This window comes from Solanum lycopersicum, chromosome 9 (assembly GCF_036512215.1).
Source record: "Solanum lycopersicum chromosome 9, SLM_r2.1".
In the NCBI taxonomy this organism is placed as follows: Eukaryota; Viridiplantae; Streptophyta; class Magnoliopsida; order Solanales; family Solanaceae; genus Solanum; species Solanum lycopersicum.
This window is the reverse complement of record NC_090808.1, coordinates 59,842,714-59,861,692: the sequence shown is the minus strand read 5'-3', so window position 1 is coordinate 59,861,692 and position 18,979 is coordinate 59,842,714. Positions and strand designations below refer to the sequence as shown.

The 18,979-nt window shown below is 30.4% G+C and overlaps 1 protein-coding gene across 1 annotated transcript; it reads left to right on the top strand.

Annotated features, from left to right (window-relative positions):
- Window positions 1-652: 652 nt before the first annotated feature.
- Window positions 653-16,110, top strand: LOC101261745 (protein FANTASTIC FOUR 3-like). The gene is made up of 2 exons (XM_026032857.2): window positions 653-1,274; window positions 15,992-16,110. Exons 1-2 carry the CDS (start codon window positions 653-655, stop codon window positions 16,108-16,110), a joined length of 741 nt encoding a protein of 246 aa, XP_025888642.2.
- Window positions 16,111-18,979: the final 2,869 nt, after the last annotated feature.

Sequence of the window (18,979 nt, the reverse complement as noted above, 5' to 3'; positions counted from 1 at the left end):
CAATTTTATTGTGTGGCAGAGTGAAACCTAAATAATTCTAGTGGCACCAAAAGTTCAACTCCTCCTCTTTGCAAATAGAGAAACCCTCCTTCAATTAGTGACAGAGTCAAAATTTTCATTAATAGATTCAAAATATAAACGAATTAAAAAAAATTCGACATCTACTATATATATACATAATAAAATAATTTTAACCATATATAAGTAATGTATTTTTTCACCAAAGAAGATTCCGATGAACTCCTAGGCTCGAGCCACCCCGCTCAAAAAAGAAAAAAAACCTTAAGTGGTTACTTTTTGGTCCTATAAATTCAACCTTACCCCTTTCACTTCTCTTTCATGTTCTATCCATTCTCTACCTTCCCTTTTTCTATCCTTTTTCTTTCTTCCATTTTTACTTTCAATTTGCCACCCTCTTAAGCATTATTACTTATGGTTAGGTACATTTTAGATAACAAACATGGCTTAATGAGTTAAAAAAATAATTATCCTCATTTAAGCACATGGTTTTCTCAACACTCAAAAACTTTACATTTCTACTTTTAAGTAAATATAAAAAAGTAGACCAAATCCTCTGTTTTTCCCCCTGTTCTAAAACATGACCTCAACTTCCACACTATATCAAGGGCTACAATCTTGTCTAGAGCCCAAAATGGCACCTCCTAGACCAAATTTCTCACAACCTATCACATTGCCACAAAAGTCTAAAATATGTCAACATGAAGATGAAATTGAACAAGAAAATGACAATGTTGGTGGCTTGAGCTTTATCCAAGCACTTGCAAATCCTTGTCAATACTCCAAAAAAGGCGACGAGAAGGACGAAATCTATGTTCATCCTTTGGTGAAACTCTCTTCTCTCAACACAAATAGTTTGAATATGTGCACTGAAAGCTTAGGAAGTGAAACAGGCAGTGACATTAGTGAAAACATTGACGAAAAAGAAACTATTTTTCACGGAGCTCAACGATCAAAATGTAGAGAATTTGCGAAAAAAATCAAAAGGGTAGCTAGTTATCCACCTCCACTAACTTCAATGAGTGGAAATGAAGGTGTCCAAATTAGGCCTCATCGCGAGGGTGGTCGTTTATTATTAAAAGCAACATCAATCACTTCTTGGAACTCTAGTTTTCGAGTGGAACGTGCTAATGGTAGGCTCAAGCTTTCTTTGTTAATGCATGGAGAAGAAGATGTCATAATCCAAAATGATGAAGAAAGTTGTAGTAGTAAATTAGGAGAGTATTCAAGTAGACCAACAAGGTGCAAAGCAAGTGGTAGTAGGAATAAATGGATTTCATGTTGGGAGCCATTTTGGGTGGCTATATCTTGAAAACTAGAAAAGTTTTCTTTTGGAGGTTTGGTAGTTGGATCACTTGTCTTTCTTCATCAATGTTGCTACTATCATGTTGTTTCTTTTTTTCTTATTTGATTATGTAAACGTTAGTTATTATGGTTATTGGACATACTATCGCGTCTACCAAACAACAAATTATAATACTCATTCATCCTATTTTAATTGTCGTTTTACTTCACAAAAGTTTGTCCAACATAATTGTTACTAATAGTAATTCAAGACTAACATTGACAATTATTTCCAACCGGCAACTATACATATTAAAAAAAGTAATGTACAATATTTTAAGAGGAAAAATTAGTCTACCTTTATATTTATTAAACAGGGTTGACTCAGTAGCGGCTCAAACATATTAGTGACCTAAAACAAAAATTAAACGGGGCCTTAAACTTGAATTGTTAATAACTTTTACATAGTTGATTTCTTCTAGTTTTCGATTGATAATATAACCAGTTTTATTTTAAATTATTTTTTTATGAGGTATAGTACTCCCACTATGTCAATTTTTTTTAAAATAATTCCTTCATTTTCATGAAAAGTTTATTTTTTTTTTACAAATATTATTTAATATTTGTTAAAAAATAATAACTTATAACCTATTATTTTTAAAAATGAGACCCCTTAAATTTAAGGACGTAAGACACATGTCTTTTTTTTTAATACTGTCGAGCCATCCATGGGTAGACTTAATTAGTAAGTTATGAGCCTATCTTTGTTTTTTCAGACGTGAAAAATGATAAAATGATGGTTAAAATAGAACGGATAGAGTATAATTTATATTTCAATTTATCATTAATCAACTATCATATTGTGTGAGAAGTCGAAAGGAAAGAGGGTGAGGATCTGCTAGGATCGATATGGAGACCTCTTATTAAGGGCAAATCGGAGGATTCTACACTTTCAATGATCTCATTTTACATAGGAAAAACTTGTAACCTTCTAACTATTTCAAACTTGGGAAGGTGGAAGAGGTCCATTTTTGTTACTTGGTAACAGGGGCGGAGCCCTATGCATGTCAGGGTGTCTAATTAGACATCTTTCATTAAAAAAAATAATACTATATATATACAAGTGAAATGATACACGGAATTATTATATAACACATTTTGAATATCTTTGACAAAACATGTTATTGTAGTCTAATGATTTAAGTCCCATTGAATGGGTTTTAGACCACTTGAATGAGGTGTTTGAATCTCGTAGCAGTAATTTTTTCTCCCGCTTTTTAAAAAGAGCTTTTGTTATGTTATTTTTGATAAATTTCTAGCTCCGCAGCTGCTGATTATAACTCATAATCATCAAGATTGTACTAAGATGATTACATCAGCATCACGAGTCCTCACTTTAACATCACTAATAATAATACTAATAATAGTAATAGTAATAGTAATAATAACAATAATAATTTTTGTGACTCAAAAATATCCCTAAACTCTTGGGTATTTTTAAAGATGAAGATCTCGATATATTCCACAAAAATCATGAAATATTTATATAGAGGTCAGATCTAAATTATCCTACTTCGAGAACTATATCATTAACGGCCTTCGAATCATGGATAAATCTTACGAGAGGAGAATCAAGAGAGGAACAAAATTGTACCCACAATCTTGATGAATAAAATTATGTTTCTTCACATTTTTTTGTGATTGCAATTTATTTTCTGTAACTTTAAAATTTGTTGCAAACAAATTCCCCTTAAAGGCATCTCAAAAATTTTCAAAATCTCGAAATATTCCACAAAAATCGTGGAATATCATATAGAGGTCAAATCTACATCATCCTAGTTCGAGAAATACACCACTAACAACCTTCGAATCATGAATAAATCTAAGAAGAATAAAATCAACAAAATTATACCCACATATATCAATAAAATCATGTTTCTTCGTAGTAAAAGAAAATCTGTGATCACATGCATGTCCATTGATCCATATTCCTTTTCATATAATTTATAAGATCAAATTTGGGACAATATAATGTAGAAAACACACACACATATATATATATATATATGTCTCATGCAAGTGGGCTTCTGTATTGTACGTAAGCCTTGTAACTGTCATTGCTCCGACCATATTGGACCTCCCATCATGCTCGATGCCAATATATCACATGTCCCATGTGCCCTAAGTCTAACCATCCAAGACTAATTACTAGGGTTTTCATAAATTTTGGATGGTGCCCTAACATATATTATATGCTCCAATAACTACGAGTGAAATCCCCTTCGTCTCAAAATTATACTATTTATTTAATATCACGTTAGAAGGACAACACATCAAAAGCTATCTAGTAAAGTCGAAGAGCCTAAGATTATATGAGCCTCACATCAGCTCCCCATTTAACCAATGCGGGACTTAAAGTCCCAACAATAATATTCGACATAATACATAAGCGTGCCCTTTAACTTAGACTTCAATTGATGTTTATGCCTTCTCATTTTGGGTGTGTAGACACTTACACATGTATAAAATTGAACAAATAGATACATTCCTCTTACGTGTATTATTATACCATGTAGGACACGTGTGTCTACTTGGTTACTTTTATACAAATTTAAGTGCATACTTCTGCATACCTAAAGTTGGAGGACACAAATAATGTTAGCTAAAGTCAAATTAAGAGACATATTTATGTATAATATTATCACAACAAACCACCACACCCTACATCCGTCATGCTGGATGGTTGTGCACTAGACACCGAAACCATTGATACAATTTTAAGAAAATTACACCCCAAAAACTAGCTATTGAATAGTGAGAGCCCAAGACTATATAAACCCCACATCAATTTCCCATTTAATCAATACGTGACTCTAAGTCTCATTCCTTACAATAATATCATAACATTACTATGCAAATAAGGTAAAATAATATGTATACATAAATTGTTGATTCCCTTGAAATAGAAGCAAATGTGACTTGAAAATTGCTTCTAAGGCATAACATTTTTAAAATTTCTGACTCTGCTATCTATCGTACGTCATGTGCAATTTCATGGAGGTGGTCCTAGCACTACACACTAGAGTAGTTCACTAGCCTTTTTCTCTTTCCCTGCACCTAAAAAAAAACAAGAAATTAGGAACTAAAATCAGATATTGTTACCTTAGAAATAGATGTGACTTGTAGAATGAACCAATAAAGAACATGGAAAGAAGGCTCCATATATATCTTTGGGAAGAGGACATAAATGACCAAGCGTGGACTCAAGCCTTCCATACATTAAGGTTCCTTGTGACATACAAAAGCAAAATATGTAAAAAAAGAGAGTTACTGATAAGGGAATATGCCTAACTGACACTATATCAAAAATTATTTTTAACGACAATAGCTTAATGGCTATTAAATATGTAATTTTAGAGTAACTAAAGTTTTTTCTATATGTCTATAAAGTCTTTAACGATATTGGATCCAATGCCAATTAACTAATATCCGTAACGATATTATTGTAGTATTAATATTTTTATTTTCTTATTTTGAACAAAACAAAAGTTATTTTTTACATAATCATGTCATTTAAAAGGTATTTACAATTAAATCAATCTCTACGATGAACTTAATTAATGAGTCAATAAAAATAGGGTGACATTGCATCAAGTTATATTACATTTCTTGTGTAATTAATCCTTACATGGTACGCACATGACTTGGGATTATCATCATTTGTAATATTGTAAAATTATTTCCATTCTTTCGATAAAATGTCAAATCTTTAATGTTGGTCCACTCATAAGAGATGTTTATTAGTTCATTAATTAATTAGTTTGTTCTTCTTCTAAATTTTATTTATAACGTACAAATACATCATTATGAGTGTTGAAATATAATTTTTTTCACCATAATATGACGATTAAGGTTTATAAAGAAAAAATAATGTACATCTTCTAGAGAATATTTAGTTTTAGACAAAGGAAATATATTCATATGATTCGACAGAGGTTTCCATCCGTACCAGAAAAGTAACAATCAAGTGGTCCATCTTCTTTTATAAAAAAATTCAAATCGAATTTACATTATATACGATTAAAAAAGAATTTTGCATCTAATTAAAATTAAAAAGACTATCTCACGAGAAGGTGTTGTTTGAACCATATTAAAGAGATCGTCGTTCCATAAACCATCAACGTGGGACTCTTCACAATCGAATCGATCAATAAATCGAACCGATAAAATGTTATTAGGTTATTGTTATTGGGTTATTGGGTTTTTAATGGGTTTAGAAAAAATAATTATTGGGTTATTAGGTAAACCGATAACCCAATAAGACGCTAGTTATTTACTACTTTACCCTCCCTCAATATTAAATATACATAATTCAATACATAAATAGATTTAATATTAGCTTTTCAGGCTATGTGATTTTTTGGTTTGGAAATTGATGAGAACTTTGTTGATTATCTGGTGGATCAAACAACTGTTCAAGATTATCTCATTGAAATATTTTATTTTAGTTTTAATTCTAGTTCGTAATTGTAGGCGATAGCTTTTGCAAGTTTGTGAATGTTAGTAATTTGATCAACATTCAAAGTTTTCTATTATGTTTTGGTGGTAAGTTGGTAACATGTAATTATAACATACGTACTATTATATATTGTTTGATCGACATTTTCTTATTGGGTTAACCGAAACCGAACCGATAACACCAAAAACCGATAAAAGATTTCTTATCGATTTGTTATTGGGATAGCATATTTTAAAACCGAAAACCGATAAACTAAACCGATTATATGTAAAACCGAACCGAGCCGACCAATGCACACCCCTACTCTTCACGTCCAAAAAATTAAATGTGCGAATAATTAACATGGAATCCAACAGGAAACAAGAATTTGGATAGGTCGTGCTTTTGATATAATGTTAAGAAGTATATTTTGACTCGTGAAAAAAGAATTCCTCAAGCTATATTAATTATAATACTTATTTCTTAAACCACTAATCTAAAACTCGTCACATGTGACTTGTATATATTTTACACTATCAAAATATTTTAACATTTTCTAGTATATCACCAATACCATTTCTAGATCACAAATTCCATATAATGTGAAAAATCTTTTATATTATCAGTATAAGTTATTCTACTTTTTTTTCCCTCTTATTGTAAAGACTAGCTTAGTATCAAAGAATTTCAGATCAAAATAAGTATTTTAAATGCCCAGTCTACAAAGCAACATTGTGCATGTTACTGAATATAAACTAATATTAATTATTTATTTAAGTGGTAAAAATCTGAAGATATAATTATCTACTAACTAAAATAAAAGAAAATAAATAATGAACTTTAATTAATTGATGATAGTAGATTTTATGTTATTACTGATGAACGAATTTGATGTAAAACTATGGTCTATTTAACAATTATCTTATATTCTTTAATTGATTCACCAATTGATTTTTTTGAGTTACTTGTTCCATATTGTTCATATTACTAATGCTTTTTTATATCTTATGTATTTTATAGATCGAGTTAAAAGGGTATATTCCTATCCATATTAGCAAAATGATTTCCTATGTATAGATGTTCATGTTCAATTTATTCTTCTTGTTATTATTATTATCATATAATATAAGAAAACTGTGAATTACATGAGAATTTTTCTAAGAATTAGTATGAAATTTACAGAAAAATAAGTTTCTACGAATTTTCATACTAATTCCCAGAAAAATCCCTAAATAATTCACATTTTTCTTATAGTCGGAATTTCCTCTTCCAAGTCTAATTAATAAGTTATAAATAGTAGCATTTGACAAGTGATGATGAAACAATTAAATAATCGTGACAAGAATAAATAAATAACTTGATGATATAAGATCGAAAATAATATCCCAATAACAATAACCATAAAGAATCATACCCCCACAATGAGAAATTTACCTCCACATAGATATGGAGAAAATACAACAAATCATTTAAAAATTCTATAAGAAAATGCCAATTAAAATCTGAATTTCACAACATCAGCCTATTAGATAATCTTCTTTATTTTCATACGTGTTTTTCATTTTTACTCAGACTTTAAAGTCCTCAAGCAACGTTTTCTTTATTTATATTCATACAAAAATAAATCGAGATAGCTTTAGTCATTTTTAGAATATGTTTGAAGCAATTCAGGATTTTGGAAATCTTTCCAAGCTATTACTAAAAGAAAAAATAAAATTTAGCGGCATTAAATATTGACACTAATAAAGAGTGTTAAAGTCTTTATCTGCATTAGTTAAGTGCTATTAGAACTAATGCTGCTAAAGGCTTTAGGGACATATACAAAGAGTGACAATAGCGGCAATTGAGAATTAAATACCGCTAATGGTCATTTTTGTTGTAGTGTATGTATATTGGGAATCTGGAATTCATAAGATTCTCTCGTCTTCTTCCCACCAAAACCAATAATATGATACTTTCGTTCCTTTGTTTCAATTTATTTACCGTATTTTTCTAAATCCATTTTTAAAATTATTTTTGCAACTTCTTGATATATTCGAACTTTTCATAAAGTCTAGCTTTTCATAAAGTATGTTTAAAATTAAAAGATTAAAAGTATTTTGATACATTCCACGCATATACATTTTTTTAATTTAAGAGGTCACAAAATTAATTTTTTTTTTTGTAATATTCTAAACTCCATAATAAGTTGAAAATTGAAAAACATTTTTATTCATACCAAACATACCATTAATAAATGTAATTTTTACAGATTCCTACGCCCTTAGATTAATGAGGATGCACTTAATGAATACTGATAAATTATACATATAATACTATGAATAATATAAATTGATCTATGCCTAATTCACTTTTAAATGATTAAATTATCAAATCTTTTTAAAATGAATTGAATCAAACAAATAATTATAAATTTGATCCATTTTGTCTCTCATTTCTATGATTGTGCCCGTACGTTAACAAAATGTCCTTGATTGTTTCATTATATGCTCGAGGACTAAACTTTTTGGAAACTAGTTCTTGGGAAATACATATATATTCTCCACCTAATCAATAATAACAATTAATTAACGACAATAATTTAGTATCACTAAATATTTTCTAGAAGCGATTATTAGTGAAAATTATATTTTAACATTCTTTATAAATTTCGCTAAAGCCCATAACAACATTAATTTTAATAACAAATTAACTAATGCAACTTTAGCATTCTTTGTTAATATCCATATTTATTGACGCTAAAAATTATTTTTATTATTGTGTCTATATTTACTTCAAATCAATAATAACATAATATGCGTCTTTCACATACTCCCTTTGTCCCTAATTACTTATCAACTTTTTTCCTTTTTAGTTGTTCATTATTACTTGTCTATTTTAACAAATCAAGAAAAAATAATTTCTTTTCACCTAATACACCCTGAATTAATTTCTTTGAAAAATTTAGAACTTTTTGAAAATCTTAAATTTTTAATTCGTCCATTTCATAATTAATAGAAATAAAATGATAAATTTACTATATCAATTATTATTTTCTTAATAACGATATCAATTTAACAATAGATAAATAATTAGGGATATCGGAAATATTTTTTTTTATTGCTTGAACATGGTAAAATAATATCACTAATACTTCGGTATCCTTTTCAAGCAATTTTTCAACATTTCATACAAAACATGTGGAGAAAAAAACAAATGTTGAAGATTTGAAGAATAGATACAGCTAATTCTTCAACAGCATCTGATAGTAAATACGTTTCGTGTTCCCATTGGCTTTGCATTTTTTTTCTTCTTATTTCTGAAATTAACAGAGGCAAGACTTGTATTTGTATTTCTTCAACTGAATAATTAATATTACATGACTTTGTTTGATAAGATGTGTTAGAATATATATATATATATATATTGCTTAGGTATTATTTAATATTTTATTTGCTATAGTGTATACAAATTTAAATTATCACATATATGACTAATACATAGCAATTTATGTTAGTAATATTAGTGTTATTACTCCTTTCTCAATTTTTGTTACCCTTTTAAAAAGTTTGGTTAACTTTTTTACCCTTTTTGACTGAACTCAAAGATAAGCACAAGATTAGTAAGAGACTTGACATGACACTTATCAATTATGAATGGCCTTACCTCTTACCTATAAATAGGTAGACCATCTTTTAAATAATGGCTCCAATCACAACTTCTCATGTTATTTGTAGTAAGGGATTGTTTAGTAGAATGTATAAATATAATGTAAGATATAATATATTAATAATATTTGTATTAGTAACGTTTGTATTAGTTATGTTTATATTGGTTATGATAAAAATTTTATGCAATGTTTGATTAGATGTACTAAAAAGAATATGCATTATATAATTTTTTAGAAAAATATTTATTTACAAATATATTCTTCACAAATATAATGGAAAAGGTGTAAAAAAAGGTTTTTGAGGATATTTCTGTCTTTAATAATGTTAATGCATGCATCAGAATCCATTGCATTGCTAATGCATAGAAATAGATGGTATTAATAATACACTCTTCAACACACAATAAAGTGTATTATTAATAAAAAAACATAAGTTATGCATACGTTTAAAAAGTGTACCAAACAAGGTACTAATAATATATCAAACTAATGCAATCATTATTTTCTCCAATACATAGTTTTCAGGAGGTTATTTGAAATTATTTCTTATTGAGCGTTTGATTTGTTATGTTCAAAATGGTATGCATTGTACAATTTTTAAGAAAAAATTATTTGTTTATAAAAGTTCTCTTTATAAATGTAAAAACTGATATAAAAAAATGGTTTAAATGGATAACTTTGTCATTTATCTATTTTATCTCGAAATGAATTATCTTGGAATTACTATATCATCCAAGAGAAGGAATAACTTATTCCGATACATTTTCTTAATCTCGAGAAAAGTTATCTGAGACTTGCCAACCAAACAACAAATTAAGTGACACTATAATTTAGTTCCAAGACTATTTGGTGTTATCCATAACATCAAACGATCCCATATAAAATAATAACATAGCTTTCCTCATAACATATTCCTTTATTGTTAATTAATATTTGCATAACTGTAACTAACCAAACAACCCCTTATGTATATCTTAACCTCAATAATTTTAATCAATCATAACGAATGAGTGCGTTGATGTGGATGTAGGTATGAGTAATCAAGTATTTTAATATAAAAATATGTCATTTAACTTAGCTTTAATTGATATATACGTCCTTTAATTTTTGGTGCGTCCTGATACTAAAAGTTGTATCAAATTTAACAAGTAGACACACATATCTACTTAACATTCGACGTGCATTATGATATATAGAATATGTATGTCTACTTGTCCAATTCTATCTAAATTTAGTACACATTCAAAATGAGAGGTTATAAGTATCAATTGAAAGTAAATTAACGAGGATATGTATTATGCCTTTGTAGTAATTTTTCAATGTTTCATAGACAACAGATTTATGTAGAGAAAAACCAAATGTCAGAAGATTTTAAAGAGTAGATTCAGCAAATAAAATAGGACAAGTTTAGCTTTTATTTTGAGACGGAGAGAATATTAATTTTGAAGTAGTTGTGTTTTCTTTCTAATTATAGGAGAGACCAAATGTTATATTTTTCAACAACACCTGCTAAGAGGAGTAACGTTTCGTGTTCTCATTGGCTTTGCACCTGTTTTTCTTTCTTTCTTAAATTAATAACACAGAGACAAGACTTATATTTCTTCTCCTCAATGAGTAATAGTTATAAATTATAAGATTCAAAGGCCCATAGATACCTAAAGTTGAATCAACTGCGACATGCGGATGGAAATACATGTTACGAATGATAGGATCGAGTTTGATATATTAACCGTTTATTCGATATTTTTGTACGAGTCCATAATGACTAAGCGAGATGAACCTTGATTTGGTGAATTGAAGTTGGCCTTAGATATAATAGGACTCTCAGTTACTGTGGGCGATCGGCGATAGAGCCGGACGCTCGGGTCTCGATTCAAAAAGATGAAGGACCCAAAAAGTCTAAATAGGGAGTGAAAAATTTCTCATCTCATTGGGGGCGAAAATATATCGACATCTCAATGTGATACAACCCTTTCGATTTTAGTTCGGACCTCTTTTTCTTAAATAAGATAATTGGGTTTCTTAGACCACTGCGATAAATGAGCTTTAGACACTCCGTTTTGTTAACAACATGTACTCTTTCTGCTTTACTTTAATAAGTAAGCAAGTAAACTACCTTCACAGGTAAGGATCATCTGCCCTATGAAAACTCATAGCCTCGATAGAGGTCTAAGGCAAGAAAGTATGATCAATCACGTGTGCCAAGGAGATGTCGATAACATTTAATTGACTCCGGTTCGGTCACTATTAGATTCAAGGCCCCTAGGTACCTAAAGTCGATTTTATTAGAGAACATTTTTTTTAAAATTTTAATATGACATTTTTTACACACATTAGGATTTAATCAAATTTTAATATAAATACTAAACACCAGGTGAAAAATAAAATATGAAAAAAAGGTCTGATACATCACTTTAAATTTCTACAGTTGGCTGTTTTAATTTTAAGATTTAGACTCATAACCACTTGATTACACAACGATAACTATTACTCCTTTGGTTCTCTTTTACACAATGCAATTTTACTTAACATTGAGTCTGACAAAGAAAGAAAAAAAGACTTTCGAAATTTTTTTAGTATAAATAAATAATAGATATATTTAAAGTTATAAATCATCTCATTATAGATAAAATAAATATTTAAAAGTTAAATTATGACAAACTAAATTTAAAAATATATCATTTTTAATAAACTGGTCACTATAAAAAAAATGAATTATATAAATTGGTTATATAGAATACTATTAAACATAGAATATTTGGGGTCCCCAAGTTTGTGTAAATAATTGCTTCGTTAATAAATCAGATCCCATGGATCTGTTTGGATTTTTTTTAAAAAAAAGTTGGGTTCAAGTGAAAATAGGATTAGTTTGGGTTATGAATTGGGGCCGAGCTGTGGTTATTATTGCAATGTGGACTGAGAAAAAAAATGCATGTATCACGTAGACTAAACAAAATGTAGTGTCATTTTTGTTGGCTAAATATTAATCGGATGACTTTAGAAAGATACAGGCAAAGTTGGTGTATCATCTTGGTCTAAGAAAGCACAAATTTTAAGAAAGAACTAAATTGGAAAGAGCTAAATTGAGAATTTATAAATTAGTTTTAAATTGTGAGTTTTGGGTTAACTTTAAACGATCATAACTTTCAACACAGTATTAGTTAGGTGACCCATAAGGTATCAAATAAACGATCTTGAGTCCTCTTTCCAAAGCCGCAGAGTTTGCTAAATTTTGAGTTCGGATGAGGGAGATATGTTCGTTTGAGTTCAGCCTGTCCGATTAAGGAAATTTATCCAAATTAAGGAGGGATATTTTGGTCTTTTTCCTTACCTCATTAGCCTTAAACATTTTTCCCACCCAAATAGGGGCCTAAAATGATTGAGATCAGTTTTCACAATCCTAAACACGCTTAGAGTTTTAAAGAGAAGTTCAAGAGGAGGAAATGAGAAGTCCAAGCGTTCCTTCAAGATTCATAAGATCTTCGAGGAATCTCGCCAAGGATTTAATCCTTAAGAAGTAGTAAGCTTTCATAGTGATGGATTCGTTCATTCTCATGCCAACCATGAGTTTCTTGATTAAATTTCGTCCATGGAATCTATGTATTGAAGTTTTTGATGAGTTTTCTTGAAAGTTTCGTTCTTCAATCTTTATTATGGAGTTTGATGAGTTCCTAAGGCGGGAATTTGAGTTTGAGGGTTGTTCTTGAAGAGATTTGATTAGACTTTTGTTTACTTATGTTGGGTACACGAATCTAACAGAGTTTAAAAGAAATCAATTGATTCTAGGTAAATTAGGACAAATTTTTTGTTCTAGGGAGGCGTGCCCATTTATGCACCAGGGAGGCTGGCGCGCCACGCCTGCAATGCGCCAGAGATGGGATGCAGTCGAGGTGGGGTTGGCGCCAGGGACGCCTGCCCCCGTTCATTTTCCGTCGTTCGTTCCGTTTGAGTATTTTTAAAACATATGTTTGCTCTCTTCCTATTTTAACCATCCAAACTACATCTAACAATGAGAAATTCGATATATCCAAATCATAACTCTTGAATTCACACTTCAAATTCAAGACGGAGTTAAGAGTAAAGTTCAGAGGAGTCCTTTGGATCGTTTTGAGAAGTCTTTTACAAATTTTTAGAACTTGTTTTAAGACTTGAGTACTCGAACATGAAGATGACAAAAGTTGATTTCATGTTTTCCAAATGAATATAAGGGAACTAAGTATTTCCAAGAGTAAATATTTATATTTGAAATGAGAGAAAACTTGATTTCCAAATGAGTTCATGAGGAGTTTTGAACACTATCACTTTTAAGATAACTTTTTCAGTAATACTTTCAAAGTTTGAGGATGAGGAAATGTTTTTAAAGATATAAGCATTAGTTATATCATTGGGAGTAGTATTGAACAACGATATGAGGAGTAGTTCAGACAATTCAAAGTTCTCATAAATCATGTACACCAACATGGTAAAAAAGGAAAAGCTGATTCCTTGTTTCTTTTAAGCATAACTTAGTAGATCCACTTAGTTGAGGATGTTTTATACACCGAAAAGGTATAGGACAATTTTGACAGCGTGGGTTAGACGATGTATCATCACATGGCTCATAGCGATGATTGTCGACTAGAGAGTCTCCCAAATAAGAGTAAAATATATTATTGTATTTTTAAATATATTGAGTTATTATCTACTTATTAAAAAAATTCGTTATAATGTATCTCTATTGTTGCTTTTATATTGAACTAAGTTGTGTATTTCTCAGTTTAAGTATCTTTGAGTATCTTGACCATCCTTGAGTTGAGTTTAGATAAGGTTAGCATGTTCTTCTTTTTTATCAGTTCAAACTTATGTCTGTGTTTAAGAGTTCCCCTTGCATACTCATACATTTCATGTACTGACTCTATTTGGCGTGCATCTTTCTTGATACAGATACATGTAATCAAGGTCATCAACAGGCGTTCCATTGATACCACTTGCAGTTTCAGGTTGCTTTGGTGAGCCTCCTCGCTTTGGGAGTTCCATATTTGCTTTCAATTATTTAGGATGTCGTGGGTCTTGTCCCAACTTCCATCATAGTTGTTAGAGGCTTCATAGATAGTTTAAGGATTCTTTTCATTTCATTATATGTTAAATGTTTTAAATTAAAGTTCTCTTTTGGCCGGTTGAAAAATCTTATGAGTTATCTATTTTGAGATATTGAGTTAAATATTTACTTTAAGGTTCATTTATTATTGAGTAAGTCTTCTGCTTAGATTTCAGCCAGACCAAGGGTTCACTTGGGACATCAATGGTTCTCGGGTGTCATTTACGTCCAGGGTGTAGGCACGGAGCGTGACAGTTGGATGGTCTTCATATTACAAAAGCAAAAATAATCTTGACTTTTTTTAGACAATTATCAATAGTTGAATGACTTTTGAGTTGTGGATCTAAACTAATGAATGATTTTTGAACTAGTGAGAAGGGTGTCAAATGGGTTGGTTGGGTTGAAATTGGAGATATTAGATGGGTTAAAATAGAAACTAGGTTGGATCTTGACCCGTCTAAGTTTACTTTAGGCTCAAATGGTCTAAAATAGGGTTGTATCGTCACCTGCCCAATTTGACCTGCTTAATTTCAAGGCGGAATAGTCTGGTGGACCCTTGTACTTGTATGCGTTTGTATTGTGAACCCTTCTACATACATGTTTGTCAAATGAACCCTTAAACTCAATTATAATGAGTCTTTTAAACCCCTCGAACGATCTGTGTAGCTCAATCTCTTTTATATAAATGACATGTCATATTCACATCACATATATATATGCCATGTCATAATTGTTTTTAAAATTATTATTAATAAAGTTGTTTAATAAAAGAAAAAGAATAAAATATTAATTATATTTTTTTACACTGGAACTCCGTTACTCTCTCCTACTCACACTATTTCACCGCCAAAGTCGTCGTCGGAAAATCATTTTTTCCGGTGATACCACTCATATTCTCACCTTTACATGTCTTCATCTCCTTCGCACATTATCATCATTTTCCTTTCCTCTTTCGACCTCCACAAAACCAACAATCTAAGCCACTAACCATCAGATTTAGGCAGTTCGTCGCCGTCAAATTTCTCCCTATTTGAATAACAACAGAAGAGAAATCAAGAGCGTAAAGATGAGTTGCACTACTTCAACATTGCTGAGAATGAAGTAGATGAAGAAGATTAAACATGGCTGTTCAATGCCCATTTATCTTCTTATTTTGAACCTTATATCATCTGTTTCATAAGACTCATTAATAACTCAATAATCTTTACGCTCTTGATTTCTCATTTCCAGATTATTGATTTTTTGTTCCCTAAAGAAAACGTTACTTTGATTAAAAAAAACAACAGATTTAGTCGAACACTATCACCATTTTCGCCTTCATCTTGGAAGCAAACAATCACCACTTTGTCTCCACCCTCTCAACTTTTATTTATTTGTACTTTAACTATTCCAAGAATATTGATATATCTCTGCTTCATTCAATGGCACACTGATACTCTTTCCCAGTATTCTTTTTTGTATTCAGGATGCAAGGAAAACTTTCTTGATTGTATTTCTATTCGAGCAACTGCTAGTAGTAGCAGTAATAGTGATGGTGGTGGCACTAAGGATGAAATTCCAAGAAGAAGAGAGAAAGAGGGCTGAGGCAGAGGAGAGACGAGTGAGAGTGGGGTGGGAGATGGGTTTTTATTTTTTTTTAAAAAATTGATAATTATTATTTTTATTTAAATATTTTAGTGTAAAATATCTTTCCCTCGCTGTCAAACGTGTGTTGTCACGTAAATTTCTAACTCAGCATTAGCAATGACACATAAGTTCGGTCAATGGTCAAAGGGGTTTAAAATATTGTTTTCTGATTAGTTTAAGGGTTCAGTTGACAAACATGTAAGTAGAAGGGTTCACAACATAAACGCATACAAGTACAAGGGTCCACTAGACTATTCTGCCTAATTTCAATAATTTTACATATTGTTCTTTAACTTTTACAACCATAATTTGAATTACAAATCAAGAACTTAATTCATTTTTAAAAGAAATATATTAAAAATAAATAGATAAATCCTAAAATATATAAGATAGATAATAATTCATACATTAATTAACATAGGAACATACATTACATTAGTGCAAATAGAAATTTTTAGAACGAGTTGAAATTAAAGATTAAATTGGATTCAATTAAGGATTCTCGTAAAATGAATTAAGATTAAACCCAATTCTAATTATCTTGAACTCAAGCCTTCAAATACTCAGTGAATTAGACAGATTACATATAGTGACTCATTTTTAACACCTTTAATTAGTATAAAACTTGCTTTCGTAACTTTTCCAGATTTGTAAATTATACATATGATTTCTTTTCCATATTTGCACATGCCTATGATGTGACAATGATAGCTACTTTAACCAAATTCTAGAGTCTACTCCATTTGCGAGCTACAACTTGAGTATAGGTCCCAAAACCAAAAAACACTTTCTTGTTAAATAGTAGTGTGCCCCTACAACATTTTTTAAACGCTCTCTTGTGCTTTGGGACACGTATAATGATTCTGGGGACACAAAAAGAAGAGGAATAATTGGGAAAAAAAAGTTAGAATGAGTGTTGCTAATTATACACAAAGTAAGTAGTGAAGAATTTAAGGAATAACATACATTGATTTACTGAGGTTCGTATTGGATGGAGATAATATAGCGTCGTGCAGAAGTTAATAATAATAAATTTATAACGAGAGAAATAAAAAATAAAGAGGAGTATACTAAAATGTGCATAGTACTTAATATAATTTGGACAATTGACTTATATATTAAAAAAATAAAGATGGTTGTTGGTGTTTGCCTTCAGTTTCTTGTCATATTTGGGTTTTTCTTTTCCTAAAAAGAAAACACGAAGTCTTCATATTAGGCTAATCTTTTTCTTGTTAAAGAAAAAAATTTATGATTCTATAAATATAATAGAGGTTCATTCCTTCTAACTTAGTAGATTCACAATGTAGTTCTGAGAGTTTTGTGTGTGTGGTTGGGGGGGGGGGGAGGAATGGTGCGACACAAGTGTTATGTTAAAACTTGTGTGAGCCTCCTTTTATTCCGAGTGAATTGTATTTGTACTTTTATATTTATATAGTGGATTGTTCATATCATTTTACGAACGTAAATTAGTTGATCAAACCACATTAAATATTTATGTCCAATAGTATATTTCTTCTTTATTTTTCTTACTCATTATCTTTCAAGATTCAATTTACCAGCTTTTGCATGACACCAAATTATTTCGTTCATATCAAATAGAAAATTCCTTTGAATGGCCTGCTGCTTTTTCTTCAAACTTTGACCATACCATAATCTTTTTGGGGTCGAGTCGAAATTTGAATTCAGTAGAATTATAAGTGGAGAGCGTTTACTAAATGTACTTGAAATGTAGTGGGAGACTGAAAATTAAGTTGATGATTGTGACAAAGACATTTCATAAAAAACTTCAACAGAGATAGATACACTAGCTTCCCTAAGATCACACTAGACTTTAGTTATGATTGGTAATATATATGCAATGTTAATTTGTGGGCAAGTGGCCTCTTTTAGCACGTTGCTTGTTTTGTCATTTTAGGAGCCTATATCATTCTGAGTAAATCCTCTAAATATAGATAGTGATTTGTGTATAATCTACTCAAATTCCAATCAACGTCAATCTTATAACTAGCTACCTAGATACATCTATTTTAAGATCCATTTAATTTGTACAAAGCTGCAACAATATATCCCCCAACGCCCTCAGCACTTGACACCAATTTTAATTTGTCTGCTTGTGCAATTCCAAGTCCAAAAGTCAAAATGCATCATTCATTTAAGAGAAACTTTCAAAAAAAAAAAACAAATATTAGGCCTAGGGTTTTTTAGCTACAATTTCACTAATTACAATTGAAGCTATATTTGGTTTACTATGCATGTATATTTGTTGTATTTTTTCGTGAATTTTGGAGAAAAAAAATACAAATACAAACTAATTTATATCAAAATGAATACATACGAGATCGAGAGAGGAAGGAGAGAGGCGAGTGAGATCTCGAGAGGCGAGAGATGATGAATACATGTTCTATTCATTGTATAACCGTCACAACCCAAAGTACACCCTAGACGTCATATGATGTATACAATCCCGAAAGGCCCTACACAAGCCACTTAGTATGCATTATACAAGATCATAAAAAATAACCAGTTTAACAAAAGCAAAAGTCTAAACTTAAGTCTCAAAACCATCTATTACATCAAAAGACGTGATTTTGACGTAACTCATACATCACATACAAAATCTGAAATGAAAATAACATAAAAGCAATAAAAGAGTCGATATACGAAACATGAGGATTTACCAATCTTTAATGTCTATGAGGATCACTAGCCACAAGTATGGAAGGTAGGAGCGTTGAACCCTATATTAGTGAAAAAATGGAAGCACAAGTATCTGCTAGTACATGGAATGCACCAACTATGATAGCAATGCATAAGAGATGAAATCATG

What these genes read in the sequence shown, in the direction of transcription:
- LOC101261745 (XM_026032857.2), top strand. Translation starts at nt 653, where the DNA reads ATGGCACCTCCTAGACCAAATTTCTCACAACCTATCACATTGCCACAA. An exon ending in AACAAGGTGCAAAGCAAGTG is followed by an intron (nt 1,275 to 15,991) that starts GTAGTAGGAATA and finishes TTTTGTATTCAG; the next exon opens with GATGCAAGGAAAACTTTCTT.